This window comes from Uranotaenia lowii, chromosome 3 (assembly GCF_029784155.1).
Source record: "Uranotaenia lowii strain MFRU-FL chromosome 3, ASM2978415v1, whole genome shotgun sequence".
Taxonomy (NCBI): domain Eukaryota; kingdom Metazoa; phylum Arthropoda; class Insecta; order Diptera; family Culicidae; genus Uranotaenia; species Uranotaenia lowii.
The window spans coordinates 350450612-350466435 of record NC_073693.1 but is presented as its reverse complement, the minus strand read 5'-3'; the positions used below and the strand labels follow the sequence as shown (position 1 = coordinate 350466435).

The following is a 15824-nucleotide window of genomic DNA, read 5'->3' as shown; positions in this document are numbered from 1 at the left end:
AAGCTTCGGATCATTAGTCGAATGAAAATGTTTCCCTGAGGTTATAAAATATTGCGGCAAGGTATCGCGCACGCAATGAAATGGATGTTGTCATTGGATTAGTTATTTCTTGATGTTTATGTGATGATTTTAATATTTAGGTTTTTGTCGGATTCTTTGAAATTACCTCAAGCTTTGACACGAATGGGCGATGGAATCGAAAAGGTATTCTTTCTCTCCTTAAGAAAAACCCGTAAGATCTGTCAAAAGTTGGGTGAAATTTTAGCTGCATCCCACTTGCACTAATGGGAAACTATCACCCAAATTCGGCAGCGCTTCCATCGCCTATACTAAAACGTTGGAAAAGTGTCACAAATAAAGAAAAAAAAAGAAGCGAAAGTGGAATTATTGAACGAATTTTACTAGCCTACTGAGACAATAAATTAAATAGTTAGATAAATTTCATTGTTGATGTACACTTGAGAAGTTTGTAGGCCAAATGATGTTGAAACAACTGTACAAGATCTACATATTTTACCTCAAGCAAAATAACAATGATTCCATTGATTCAATAGCGTGAAAAGAGCATTCGAAGTTCTGCGGCCAGAAACTTTCGTCAGTCAGTTGAGAATATTACGTTGGATAACTTCCACCATCGGAAACATTTCATCATGAAATTTGCCATAATTCTCGTGTCAACATTCCTACTTGCCAATGCTCAAAAACAGATCGTGATACCGCTCAAAATCGACGCCAACAAGGATGGAACGGTTACGTATGGAGCTGGGTCGGCTTCGATAGTGGCGTCAAAAGATTTTATCAGCAGCTTTTTGCGGCTGGTGGATCTGATTCAGCTGACGAGCAAGATGATGCCGCCGGGAACCAGTCAGATGGTACCGATTCCTCTCACGATAAACGACGACGGTTCCTACAAGATCGAGATATCCGGCATCCCGTTTACGATCGATCCGAACTTCCTCGGTGGCTTGGGAAAGAAATTTGTAAGTTTTGCCCAAGGTTAATCTCAATTCTGTTGAATTTCATGATTTTTATTTTTATTTATTTTAGTTCCATGAGTTGTCGCCATTGCTGGGGGTAAAAAAAGTTGGTGGCAAGAAAAAGAAGACGAAAAAAGAGTTGTAATTTCCTTGAACTAAAATTATAATTGTTTTTTTTTTTTCTTTTCAATTTGCCTAAAATATGTGTTCCTAGACATCCATGATGTGACTTTTAAATCTTATTTTTCTTTGATCACAATAAAAAATAACAATCTGAATTCTTGTTAAAAGATATCCGGATATTCTATTTATATTTTTAATGACAATCAATAATAATGTCTTTATCCATGATATTCTGAAAATTGTTATCTTTATATATAAATGGATTTCTGTGTGTCTGTCTGTCTATTCCCTATAGACTCGGAAACTACTGAACCGATTTGCGTGAAACTTGGTAGGTAGGGGTATTGAAGGCAGGGGAAAGTTCCTATTATGGTTTGAGACCCCTCCCTCTCTCATGAAGGGAAGGAGGGGCCTCCCAAACTAAAGACAAGTGTTTGCATAACTCGAGAATCAATCAAGCAAATGGTATCATGAGGTGGTATTTGGGTATAGGGAATGTTTCTATGAATATTAGGTACCCCTTCCTCCTTTCAGTGGGGAGATAGGAAGGGGGAGGGAGCCTACCTTACAATTTTTTACTAAACTCGAGAGCTTATCAAGATATTGAAGCCAAATTTAGCATGGGAGGGCATTTGAACACAAGAAATGTTTCTATGGATTTTTTTGACCCCACCTTTTTTCAATGGGGATATAGGCAGGGAAGGAGGGGGGGGGGGGGGGTTTCTATACATTTATTACTACATAACTTGAGAATGCTTCGAGCAAATGGAACCAAATTTGGCTTGGAGGAATATTTGCGTACGAGAAAGAGTTCTTTGAATATCTGATACCCTTCTCTTCTTTTTGTGGTGAGATAAAAAATGGGAAGGGAGCTCCTTTACATTTCCAGCATATGGATCTAAGCATGTAGCATAAGTATTTGAATACGAGAAACGTCTCAATGATATTTTGAGAAACCTCTGTTATTTCTGTGTGGAAATTTTAAGGTGGGAGGGTGCACTCATACAACTTTGCGCAAAACTCGAGAACTAATCCAGCAAATGGAAACAAATTTATTATAGGAGGTCATTTGGAATCGACAAATGGTATTATACTTATTCGATACTCCTTTCTTCTTCAATTGGGGATAAAGTTATGGAAGAGGGAAGCTTAAATAAAATTGTTTTACATAAACCATGAACTTATCGAACAAATGTGTCGTACTTAAAAGCCATTTCTTCAAATTCCGTTTATAATTTTTTTTCGTTGATGCCAACAATCACTTGCCATTACCTTTCGTCGCAACATTCGTTAACAGAATGACGAACGTAACCTTTTCCGTTCTCACGCGTTTCGAAGTCGCTCTCTTTCATTCTAATGCTTTCTCACTTTCTCATTTTCAAGCTTGTACACGCTTAAAAGATTTTGAAGTTCAACTCTTAGAATAAATTCATTAATATTATTTACTAGCATGAATCAATTATATCTTTCTTTTAATTTCTTCACACTCGATTCTATTCACTACAAAATGGAACCAAATATGACATGGGAAATCATTAAGGTGCGAGAAATGGTTCTATGATAATGATAATTTTTTTTCAGTGAGTACATAAGAAATAAGGAGGGGGTATAATTTTCTTGGTATAGAAGTAATTCAATTTAATGGAATATTTAAGCAGCACTGATTTAGAAATTCTAAATGTAGGAAATAAACCAACTTTTGTTAGGTGTGACAGAGAAGAGGTGATTGACATCACACTTTGTTCTAGAACAATTTCTCAGGAAATTTCAAATTGGCATGTGCCTAACAAAGAATCGATTTCTGACCACAGGTTTATCTATTTTGAACACTCAGGTGAGTTTTTAAAAACAATTACATTCAGAAACCCAAGAACAGCTAATTGGGACCTATATTTGGAGCATATTGCTATTAAATTACATGGATATACACCTGAAATTACTACTCCTTCTGAGTTGGATGAAGTGGTTGCAAAAACCACCGAAGTTATTTTAAATTCTTTTGAAGAAGCGTGTCCCTTACGAACGTTGAAATTCAACAAAAACAGTACACCATGGTGGAACTCAAATCTCAGTAAATTACGAAAAAACTGCAGACGTTCTTGGAACCGAAGGCGCACGGAAGGTTTTGATGCCTTCAAGTTGGCTCGCAGAGCTTACCGGAAAGCAACAAGAGCTGCCGAACGCTCAAGTTGGCAGAACTACTGCACAAACATTTCAAGCTTGCACGAAGCAAGTAGGTTAAATAAAGTCTTAGCCAAATCAAAAGATTATCAGGTTTCATACCTTAAAACCCCAAGTGGTGATTATACATCAAACGACGAAGAAACATTAAGTTGTCTATTCAATACTCACTTTCCAGGATGTGTTGATCAAGATTCATCGATAGAGCCTGAGTTCTTTTCTGGAAGTCTAAATTCCTTGCATTTTGCTCGGAAAATAGTTACTACAGAATCGATCAAATGGGCAATCGATGGTTTTGCTCAATACAAATCTCCTGGAAGTGACGGTTTATTTCCAGTTTTGCTTCAAAAAGGTTTCGATCATTTCAAACACATATTAAGAAAAATAATGATAAGCAGTTTTGCTTATGGATATATTTCTAAACTTTGGCGGCAGATAGCCGTGAAATTCATCCCTAAAGGGGGACGATCATCATACGACGAAGCCAAAAGCTTTCGTCCTATTAGTCTAAGTTCTTTTCTATTAAAAGCACTTGAACGTTTAATTGATCATCATATCAGGCAAGAATGCCTTGTCCAACATCCGCTTAATGCGACACAACATGCATACCAAACAGGAAAATCAACATTAACTCTTCTGCACAACGTAGTGCATAATATTGAAAATAGTTTTTCACAGAAAGAATCATGTCTAGGAGCATTTCTAGACATAGAAGGAGCATTTGATAATGTTTCGTTTACATCAATAATGGATGCGGCACTACTTCATGGAGTGCCTAGTGTTATAACTAACTGGATTAGCGCAATGCTAAGTAACAGGAATCTTCATTCGTCTTTAAGACAGGCTTCAATAACAAAAGTTAGCACACGTGGTTGCCCACAGGGAGGTGTACTATCACCCCTTTTGTGGAACCTAGTTGCAGACGGTTTGTTGAGAAAACTCAATGACCGTGGAATACCAACCTATGGATTCGCAGATGATTATCTTCTGCTGGTAAGAGGTTTGTGCATAAGCACATTATTTGATATAATGCAACAAGTTCTGCGCTCTGTTGAACGATGGTGTTCTCATGTAGAACTTTCAGTTAATCCTCTAAAAACTAATATTGTTTTATTTACTAAAAAACGTATCACCCGCGGGGTGCGCCCTCTGCTGTTTTATGGTTCCGAAATCACCGTGTCTGATCAAGTTAAATATTTGGGTGTCATTCTTGACTCCAAATTAAACTGGTCTGATCACATCGAATTCAGAATCAAAAAAGCATGCATGGCCTTCGGACAATGCCGACGTGCAATCGGAAAAAAACTGGGGACTCAAACCCAAACATATTCACTGGATTTATTCCACAATAGTAAGACCAATTCTGGCCTATGGGTGTCTAGTGTGGTGGCAGAAAGGAGAAGTTGCAACAGTTCGGACTAAACTAAATCACCTTCAAAGAATGTGTCTTTTGGGGATGTCCGGATCGTTCACTACAACTCCTACTGCAGCACTAGAGGCTCTGTTTTCTATCAAACCTCTACACTTGTTCCTAAAACAGGAAGCCTTCTCATGTGCTTTTCGTCTACAGGCAGTTGGTCTCTGGCTGTCAGGAAATATCGAAAGATCATCGAGTCATACAAATGTGTGGCCTGAATTAGTTAGATTAAACAAGTTTAATTTAGCGCCAAACGATTTAACACTCTCGAGTAGTTTTCCCTGTGGGGTTTAAAGTCAAATTTCCTTCTCCTCAAGAATGGTTATCAGGTTTCGTAGAGGACCAAATGTCCTCTCATATTGTATTCTATACTGACGGTTCATTATCAAACAGCCGTGCAGGTGCAGGAATTTACTGTCACGAGTTGAACATAGAACATGCTCAACCTCTAGGTAAATATTGTACAGTCTTTCAGGCTGAGCTATATGCTATTAAGTATGGAGTGCAAATAGCACTTCAAAAGAAGATTATGTTCAGAACAATTTATTTCTGTTCAGATAGCCAAGCAGCTATCAAATCACTCAGTGCTTCCAGTTCTAGATCAAAACTGGTAATCGCATGCCGGAAAGCAATCGAAGAACTTGCTGAAGGCAATGGATTAAAGCTTCTATGGGTACCCGGACATAAGGGAATTTTTGGAAACGAATGCGCCGACGAACTCGCTAGAGCTGGGTCGGAAAAGGAATTTTACGGACCAGAGCCGGCTGTCCTAATATCACCATGTTGGTTCAGAAACCAAATTCAAACTTGGTCCTCTAACCAGCATGAACGATACTGGGAAGAGTTGGACACTTGTCGTCAAACTAAATTATTTTTAGAAAAACCATCTCCAATCATATCGAGTTACTTATTAACTTTAAATAAATCCCATTGCAGCATCTTGATCAGAGCACTCTCCGGTCATTGTAAACTCAACTATCACATGCACAACATTCAGCGTGCTGAATCTCCAGTATGTGGTAGTTGTGAATCAGATGTGGAAGATCCCTTCCATCTTATATGTAACTGTCCCTCATTTGCCAGACTATGTTTTCGTACTCTGGGATCTTACGCTTTAAGCGAATCTGAGTTTAAGAAATTAAACTTAAAAAACAATCCCTGGTGGAAAGGCTTTATGCCATCTTAAATAGATTGAATTTATTTCTTCCTTTTATAGGTTTTTCAGGTTTCTCAGGTAAATGATGAAATCTTGGATAAAAAAAGGCTAGGCACAATTTTCCCGTATGTTTGGATAACGTGCCGCTATTAAGCCTACCCCCATTCTGATACCTGATACCTGAAAAAAAATCAAATTTGACCTGGGAAGGTATTTGAGTACAAGATATGTTTCTATGAAATTTTACAGACCCTTCTGCCTTGCAGTGTGGAGAGGTGAGGGACGGAGGGGGTTCCATATAAATGTTGAAGTATCGCTTAAAACTTATCAACCAATAAAACCAAATTTGATACGAGACTTTTGATTACGAAATAATTGGATCCCTATTTCCTTCCAGCTTTTGCAAATGGGAAGGGTAAAGGGTGGCATCATACAAGTTTTTGGTATAAATCGATCAGTTATGATACCTACAAAAAACAAAATTTAAATAATTTTTTTTAATTTCCTTTATTTTTGGAAGGTGTTGCAACGCACACCAAGTTAGCTAGTACCAAATAAAAGTTTTCTTCAAATAGTTTAGTCTAGCTCGAATTGATCAACAACTTCCAACCCTCTCCAACTATTAAACTTAAAAGACCTCATTCAAAGTTACTAGCCATAATTTGAAGTACAGTCCCCCCACAATCATGGGTCACACACAATTATTAGTCACCGATCATTAGGACTGCTGATATCTACTAATCCAAAAGAAATTATATCATATTATTATTTTTAGTTAATCGACAATATCATCAAAATGCATTAAAAAAAGTATTTGTGCGTTTGATAACAGTGAAATTGCTGTTTGAATACTTTTTATCAAAGGTGAACTATAAGCTGTGGAACTATAGCATAAAATTCCAATGTTATAAGGTTGACATCTTAAACCGTTAAGCCCCTTATGCGGGTATTTCAAAGATTCCAACCAAATAAATTGGTCCAATATAAGCACAAAAGAAGAGTTTACATTTTCCAAATAAAACTGAGCAAATGAAATGCGAGAATTCAATAACATTTAGCTAAATAAAAGTGACCCATAATTGTTACAGAATCCACCAAGTTCCACACAATCATGGGTCACTTTTTCGCAACCAAAACAAAACATTTCTTGGTTGCTAGCTCAACCCAATTGCCCCTTGAACGTATACTAGCAAAGAATGCCCCTGAATGTTTGCCAGAAACTTGTTGATTTTCATGTTGATATTCGGGTGTTGCCATGGACTTCTATGTGACTAATAATTGTGGGCAATATGACTAATAATTGTTACAAGCTTCAATTTTGACCCATAATTGTGGTTTTGCAAAACGTTGATTGTTTCGGTAAATTATTTTATTTTTCCACAAAATTGGAAACAAAATCATGTTTGAAATCAAAGAGGGAATATTTAATTACTGAAATTCATGCAAAGCTTGATGTTTGGTCCACTAACACCCGAATGAAAGAACATTTTGTGGTGATATGATACGTTAAGTGACTAATGATTGTGGTAGGACTGTATCTTTTTTTATAAAATATTGGCATGGAAGTCGTTACAAATCGTTTGAAAAAAATAGAATTCTGAATTAAGGATGCTAGGAGAAGCTCAATAGAACGAATTTTAATCGTGTGTTACAAGAACCCGATTAGGAGAGAAAAACTAAATTATACAAGATGAGAGGTTTTGTATTCATTTTTTCAGATCAAAATGAGTTGAAAGGCGAACACGAAATTATTGCGACACATTCAACAGGGCATAACTTTTTTACCGTTGTGTAAAAATCAACCAAATTTGTATACTTTCTCATTGATGTGTATTGTTTACATGCTGTCAAACTCGAAGTCGTGTTTATCGATTCAAAGAAAATAGAAGTGAACCAACGCGAGTCGAGAGAACGTTGGCTGCTGTGTGATGGACGACGAAACGTACACGCTCGTTTTTATTTAACCATTTATGATTATAGAATAACCAACCATTCTATGGTTTTTGTTGAAAAACCATCAATATGGTTATTTTTTGAGAATTTTTCGATAAAGAAATTTAACCATATTAGTAGTTCTCGAATTAAAACAAAAAAAAATGAATGAAAAATTTGGAAATACATCAACGCCATTTTGAGAGTGATTGGTTCTGCAGCCAGGTGAATTTTGCTGTTTAAAAAATAATTTTAACATTTTTCGCTTATTTAGCGCCACTCATAGAAGTGAAAATGAAACCACGAACATCCACTGGTAAGGTAAGTTTAATGATATTTGGAGATCGGAATTGATGAATCTGATGTACTTTTTTTCCTCTCCTATTGAATAATAGGACGTCGAAATTTGAGGATCATCATATAATCGGAACCAGTACCTTCGACCTGGTGCGGAAAACTACAAGGAATCGTTCCAGTGTAATAATTTTTTGGTCCGGTCATTTTCCGTACCATCCGGAGGGAGCTGAAGTGGGTAGAAATGATGGGAAAACATCACCCGGATGTGGAGGAAACGGTAGATTCAGTAGAACGGTAGGATATTCTGAACTACATCTTCTGCAACACGAAGTTCGAAATACTCGGAAAAACTACAGCAGGAAACTAAGAATTACAGAATAATGCAAACCCATCCCTGAGCAGATTTCAAAAAAGGCTAGCCTCGCTTGGAACCAGGAATAACAAAAACTTGTAAGTTATAACTTGAATTTTGTTCTCAAATTAATTAATTAATTTGATTTTATTTTCCATCCCATTCTTATCATTATTAAAAACACCATCCAGTAAGACAAAAAAAGATTTGTACATTTGGTGCCGGTGATCCCCCGCTAGACACTCAACAGAATACTACCGAAGAACTTATTCTACATGGACCACTTCCGACACCGCAAGACATCTTCATAGGATTCGTTATCATGTTTCGTTTCGGGAGCAACCGTTAAGAAATTGTGTCATCGATGTCTAGCAATACTCGCTCAGGATCCCGGTAATATACAAAGAATTCTGACTATTTGTGTCTCAGGAAAAAACGACTGGACCACTGGAAACACTCTGCAGCTGGTTTGTGCCCACAACTATCTTACGCCATGCTCTAGGACGCGGATGGACCAAACCGACGTTAAAATTGGAACCACTATACTCGATTTGATATAGGTTTTAAAAATAATTATATTTCAATTATTTCAAAAACATACATATTTCAATTTACTGTCTGTCCCCGTGACAATTTTGTTTAAATATAAAACTTGAAATGCTTTAAAAAAATGTTTTTCAATCTCAGCAGATGCCAGGAACAAATAACAACTGATTTAGTAGCTTTCTCCTCCAAAATTATAATTTGGGAAATAATTAACCATTTTTCAACTTCTCCGTCTTTTTTTGAGCTGTTTAAAAAACAACCATATTGTAACTTCTCCCTGAAAAGTAATTTTATGGGGTCTCATGGAGAACTCATAAAATGACATTTCCCGGGAAAAGGTCAAAAATGGTTATTTTTGAATCCTAAATGGTTTAATAATTTCTAGCGTGTATAGCAAAGCCGATTTTAAACAAATTCCGGGGATGGAGTTTTTCTCCGACAAAAGCAAGTTCGATGTGGACGATAAATTTGAGAAGATGAAAATGTCGAAGTTTGTCTCCAAATATCTCGTTTGGCAGGCCATCTGCTCTTGCAGACTGAGAAGCGAGCCTTCCGTGACAAAGGGCACAGTACATGGCGAGAGGTTGCCATATTACCCGGGTTTGCCAGGATATTTAAAATTAAATTATTAAATATTAAATAACAAAATGTAATATTTTGTGAAATTTTTATGTTTATGCGTCCAAATTGAAATTTTTTGAGCAATTTTCATAAAAATAACTATGAAAGGTTTTTAAAAATCTGCTGATAATTTAAAAAAAAATCAGTTAATTTTTGGTGAGTAATTTTTAAGTTTTAACCAAATTTGCCCGTATATTTTCCGGATTTTGGTCGACAATTTTGAAATAAAAAGGCCTAATTTGCCTGTTTTTTGGATAAAATAGCCCGGATTCGTCCGGTCCAGATACGTGCTGAAAAAATTCTGGCATCCTTATGCAAAACAAAATTTTGATCATTTTTTATTAATTTCAACTTTTTAATTGATTTGAACTTTTTCACCGATCTTTCTTGCAAAAAGAGACTTTGTGTATTTCTCGTTTTTATAAAAAAAAAAAAAGGAAATTCTAGAGGTCTTGGGATTTTAACCCCTCTCTAGGGAAAAACTGTTCGAACTGACTATTCGTCATAAACTGCAGTTTTAAATGGAATTATGGAGATTAATATCATTGAAAACTTCAAGTGAGAAAAATATAATTTTTGGAAATCAATGTCATCCCAGCGTTCGATGTTGATTCGTTTTTAAATTTAAATTCTTTTTCTGTGCCCATTTTTGAAAAGTTTTTTTAATTATATCACCCTTTAATACATAGTTTTGTTTTAAAACAACACTAATGAAAATCTAAATATCTCGAAAACGCATGAAAGTATTTGAGTTATTTGTTCACTAAAAATTTGTGCTCAAAAGAATGTAGCACATTTTCATCACGATATTTTAATTTATGTGTGAGGTATCGAAGGAAATATGCAAGAAATTTGCAAAAATCAAATATATTTGTTTTTTTTTGAAAAGTAGTTTTTTGAAAATTGCTGTTAATTCTTCATATTTGGAAATTCTAACAAATATTTCAATCTCAATCAATCACAAACATCTTTCTGCACCTAATGAACAGTTATTATTATTATTAATATTTATTAAAGACCCTTTAACAATTGTCATTCGGGTCAAAAACCTAATGAACAGTGTTTGGGAGAAATTTGCAGTATCGTATCAAAATAAATCAACAAATTTAAAAATTATTTCTCGTCTTTGATGGGCCATAACTCTCATTAGACTCAAGCCAATGGCTTCAAACCTGCTCAGTTGTGTTATTCGAATTGATTTTTTTTTATTTCACTGACTCACTAACTGCTGTTCTTAATTAAAAAGAAGTCATGCATTGAAGGGATAAAATTTGCACTCAAAGACCAGATATTTTTTTACCAACGTCGAAAACACTGTTTTTATATGAAGCTCCGTATAAGATCGTTGCATTGCTGCATGTTGAGCGATGTTATAAAAATCCCAGAAAAAATCACAATCTCACAGTTTTTTAAGCAAAACTCGTCAAATTTACAGCAGTTACAGTTTACATTCTTGCTTCTACAATTTTTTTCAAAGGTTTTATGGATTATCATGAATTAAATTTAGATGCCACTGGGATAGGTTTTTTAAAGCTTCAACTTTTCGGTCTTCGACCAAGATGTTCAGCATAAAATTTCCTTTAAAAAAATTATAAATTGGCACGAAAACCATTAACAGGCTCGACTCCACAGGAGAAACAAAAAATGATTTTGATTATTCAGTACAAAATATTCTATTTTCCCATATAAACCTAAAAGTTCAAATTTACTCATGTAAACGTTTTTATCTGCAAAAATTCATGGATGAGTTTTGAACCAAAACGTAGCTATTTAGACCTCAGGGTTTGAGAAGTTCAAAAATGACCCTAAATCGACTCAGTCTATTGCTAATCCCCTTAACACATTAAGGACCGCGAAGAAATCTAAGCCCAAAAACACCAAAATTGGGCATTTTTTACATAGCTGTAACTTTTGACAACTGCTTGTCAAACAGTGTTCATTGGTATAGATTGTTAGATTAACATGTTATTCTGCGCAAAAAGTAAGCAAAAATTAGGATTGCCCTTGGTTCATTGTTGAAAGATGGAAAAAACATATTTAATTTTTCTTATATCGATGAGCTACACCACTTAAAATATATTAAAGGTAAAGGCCGTGCGAACGAGGGAGGTTTTAAGGGGTTTTTCAAGTAAAATTTTATCCCTAGAATGTGTTAAAAAAGTAAGTGTTAATAAACATGCATGAAAATTGGCTAGACCTTGGTGGAATTTAGTTCTTAATCACTTTAGAACAAAGACATTTCAATTTAAGATACTATGTTACGTTCACGAATTGTAACTTATTTTTTAATGTACTTTTTGAATTGCTATAGAAACCTATTATTCATTACTTTATTACTAATCTTTTTTATAAAAAAAAATGTGTTTGTCATTACAAATTGTATGCTGATATGAAATATTTTTCAAGAAACCAATTTCTACCTTAGTAGAAACTTTTTTTTTGTTCTTCGAAATGCTCATTTCCACCTTCAAAAGGGTTTTAAAAATTATACAAGCCCACAAAATTCATATTTTTCTACGTTTCAAAGAATTTAAGAACTTATTATGATTAATTTGAGTGTCCTGAATCCATATACGAAATTATAATTTTTTCAGGCTATTATTTTTGAAAAATCATTTGAAAACAGGTAAAAATCAGATGAGAAATTTAAAATTCATAGTACAGGTTTTAAACCAATTATTAACTTTCCTCAAGACCGCAAATACTTTCAACATTTGCGGAAAAAGTTAAAGAAGTTATTTCTATTTCTAATTTTTCCCCGTTCTGTAAAATACGGTTATTTAAACGATATTCAAAAAAATGAATCAAATTGAATTGAGAATATTTTTCAAAGCAATTATTCAATCGTTTTGCAAGATTTATGAAGTGAATTTTTTTTTAACTTTTTTCACTAATGTCAGTAACACTTGTAATGATATGTTTTCAAATTTTTTAAAATTGTAAAATTTTTTTTTTTACATCATTTATCAATATTTTCTCAAAATTTTATTCTGCAATTAAATGAAGTATAATATACAAATTTAGAATCAGTTTTTTTTTATTTCATGTAGATTTGTATGTTTACCAGTTATTGATGATCGATTTCACTCAAAACTCAACTCAACTTTATTTTAAAACTTTCTCACCAACATTGTATCACCAATTCAAGGGTTGATATACAAAATTTGACGAAAGATTAGAGTTCAGGCCGCAAAAATCTTCAAAATTTAGAAAACATATGCTCCACAGTTATGATTCTTCTAATCAGTTCTCTAAATGGTAAGATGTTTTTATTGAAAAAAACTTGTTTCTAAAAGGTTGAAACCTTTTTTGTTTCAATGTAAGTAAATTAAATAAATTTATCGAATCTAAGACAATCGTTTTTAGAATTTTTTAGTCAAACTTTATAGTTTTTTTCGTAACATTTAAAAAAAAAGTTTGTCTTTGATTTTCAATCCATATTTTTTTGTTTTGTTAAATTAACCTTCTAGAAACTATATTTTACCTTAGCAAAAATTGAAATTCATAATCTTCTATATTGATGAGATTAAACATAGTTTCTATTTTTTGTTTTTTCCAATAGACGAAAACAACATACTCAGAGCTTGAAATTATAAATAAGAAAACCTGCGCTCTGAAATAAAAAAAATATTTCACTTATTTTTAATATTTTAAATTAAGGTTACCATAACTTTTAAGCACGTATCCGGGCCGGACAACCCGGGCAATTTTCTATAAAAAAAACCTGGCAAAATCCGAAAATTTAATTTTTAAATCGAAACCAAAAATCCGGGCCATATCCGAGCAAATTTTGTCAAAACCCAGAAATTACTCAACAAAAATCAAGTTAGAAGCAAAAAAAAAACAAGTTTTTCATCAACATTCAAAAACAAATTTGAAATCGTATTTAAGTGTTCAAAAAAATCCTTTCATGATTATTTTTGCAAAATCTGCTCACAATTTTTTTATTTTGGTGACTAAATAAAAAAAATGAACGACCCAATTAATTTTTTTTTGTTTTATTTGCCAAATAAAATTAAAAAATCCGGGCATTTTTCAATTAAATCCGGGCAGCCGGGCCGGGCCGGACTGTTCTAAAATTTTGTATTAAATATCCGGGCAAACCCGGATAAAACCGGGCAAACCCGGATAAAACCGGGCAATCTTTCTTGAATCGTTCATATCTTTTTTATTTGATCTATGAATAGATCAAAAAATGATTAGTAGTAGCTTAAGTGCTAAATTTAATGCGCAATGTAAACTACACTGAGAAATCCATACTTTCGTTTTTATGAGTTACTTATGTATGATTCAAGAAATCGCCAATTATCCAACCTTTATATTGTCATTTTAAGCTTCCAATGATCAATTGAACATGTTGTTATATATTTATAAACACTTCAATTGAAAATGAAGAAAAAAAATTAGAATTAAGCTAATTAAATTAGCTGAACCATTTTTTTCATGATCAGTAATTTATTTTATGATTCGGATTGGATTTTTTTTTTAAATCTAGTGTTATATTTTAAATATGTAGGTATTGTATTTCTGTTCACCGATTCTAATGTCTTTGAGTTCTTCATTATTCGGAATTATAATTATCCTTCTATTTCTGGTGTTGGAGAGCTAATTTCCAGTTACGAATAAGGATCATCATCTTGAGTAATTTATCAATAAATTACTGAAAATTGCATTTAATTGAAACATTGATTCTGATTGATTTTAAATTGTATCAGTAAAACTTTCGAGCATGTCTGATGTCATACAATGAAAGAGTTTTAGAAATCCATTTGCTTATTTGTTGTGCATTTTTGGTATTGTTAATATTTCTAGAATTTAAATTTCGAATCTTCCCCTCCACCGACGGCTCCTTCGCAGAGGCTTGCCACAAATATAAATATAGGTTTTCTCCCGTCCAAAAGTAAAAGAGTTTAATTTTAAATTTAAAATAAATAACTGATCAAGCTCCAACAAACGCACCAAAATCTTTTTTTTTTATCACGAAAACTCAGTGGCTCTATCTGGTTTACGATAAATGCCATCCCCATTAGTAAGTAAGTAGTGGCTGAGTTCATCTTCGCTCACTCTTCTCCGTTTATCCAACAGAGCGCACACCACAACCGATAGCAATGATTTGGAATGTGGTTTTAAAACTCTCGGTCTTATCGTAGGAATTTATTTTCATCCTCTATCAATTGCTTCATTGATACCGAGCACGCAGCTTCGATAAAGTGGGGAAAGCAGTTTCGTTCATTCTCCTTTCTAGGTTCCTCCTAGTAGTTACGACAACGACGACGCCCGGCGCCAGGATAGAGCACACTTCGTGGTGAGGCGTAGAAACGGTCGAATTACAAATTAAGCAATCGTTAGGAAGCATCCCCCCTTACTATCGAAAAATGACAAGGGCTGCAATGGAATGAAATTTTACCATGAACTTTCGCCATTTTAGAGCTTAACAACAACAGCACGTTTAGCATGGTTTAAGATGTTTTGCACTTGTTTTTCTCTGGATTGAGTGGGGAGTTTGAAACCGCAGAACACGTGGGCTTGAGCTTAGCTAATGTTTATCGTGGCTTGTGGAAATTCGATTAGTAAGGGGATTTGCCTGTGCAAGAGGATTTTTTGTGACGCATATGTTCTCTTTGGTGCTGTAATGATTGGAAAATGTGGTTTCCTTTCAATTTAACCCTTATAAGAGAAAACAAATCAATCTCTCCGGTTCTTTAAAGTTGAAAACAATAAAAGCCAATTCATTTATCAACCAAGAAGACGCAACGAATGAAAGTGGGATTGCACACGGTTTGCAAACCCGGAACCAAACCTGCCAGTCCGGTTTAATAAGGCGTGAAATCTCCCCGGGGGGGAATTTTCCACCTCGCTGGGTCTGCCTGGCAACTTTTCATTCAAGAAAAGGAGGGCCGACTTTCTGTCGACCCCGGTGGGATTCAATCAATCCCAGAAAGTACTCAGGGAGTCAGCTGGCCAACCGGTAGTTTTTTGGGTAGAAGTTTTTTCAACAATTGTTTTTCGTGCTCTAAACTCCACATTGTGAGAAGAGTGAAATTTTTAAACTCGACAGTCAGACCATGATTCAAAATAAGGAATCCAAATTCAGATTGACGAGTCCAAATTATAATTTCTGATCGACTCTGATCTTTAAACCAAAAATAAAACAGAATTATGATGTTCAAAATTCCCACTGTGTGCGTAGAAGCATTTCAGCAGCAATGAACTTAACAAAAT

The 15824-nt window shown here is 34.5% G+C and overlaps 1 protein-coding gene across 1 annotated transcript; it reads left to right on the top strand.

Annotated features, from left to right (window-relative positions):
* The first annotated feature begins 617 nt into the window (after window positions 1-617).
* LOC129751552 (uncharacterized) lies at window positions 618-1183 on the top strand. The gene is made up of 2 exons (XM_055747115.1): window positions 618-980; window positions 1048-1183. The coding sequence occupies exons 1-2, from the start codon at window positions 651-653 to the stop codon at window positions 1120-1122; spliced, it is 405 nt and encodes a 134-aa protein (XP_055603090.1). The 5' UTR covers window positions 618-650; the 3' UTR covers window positions 1123-1183.
* Window positions 1184-15824: the final 14641 nt, after the last annotated feature.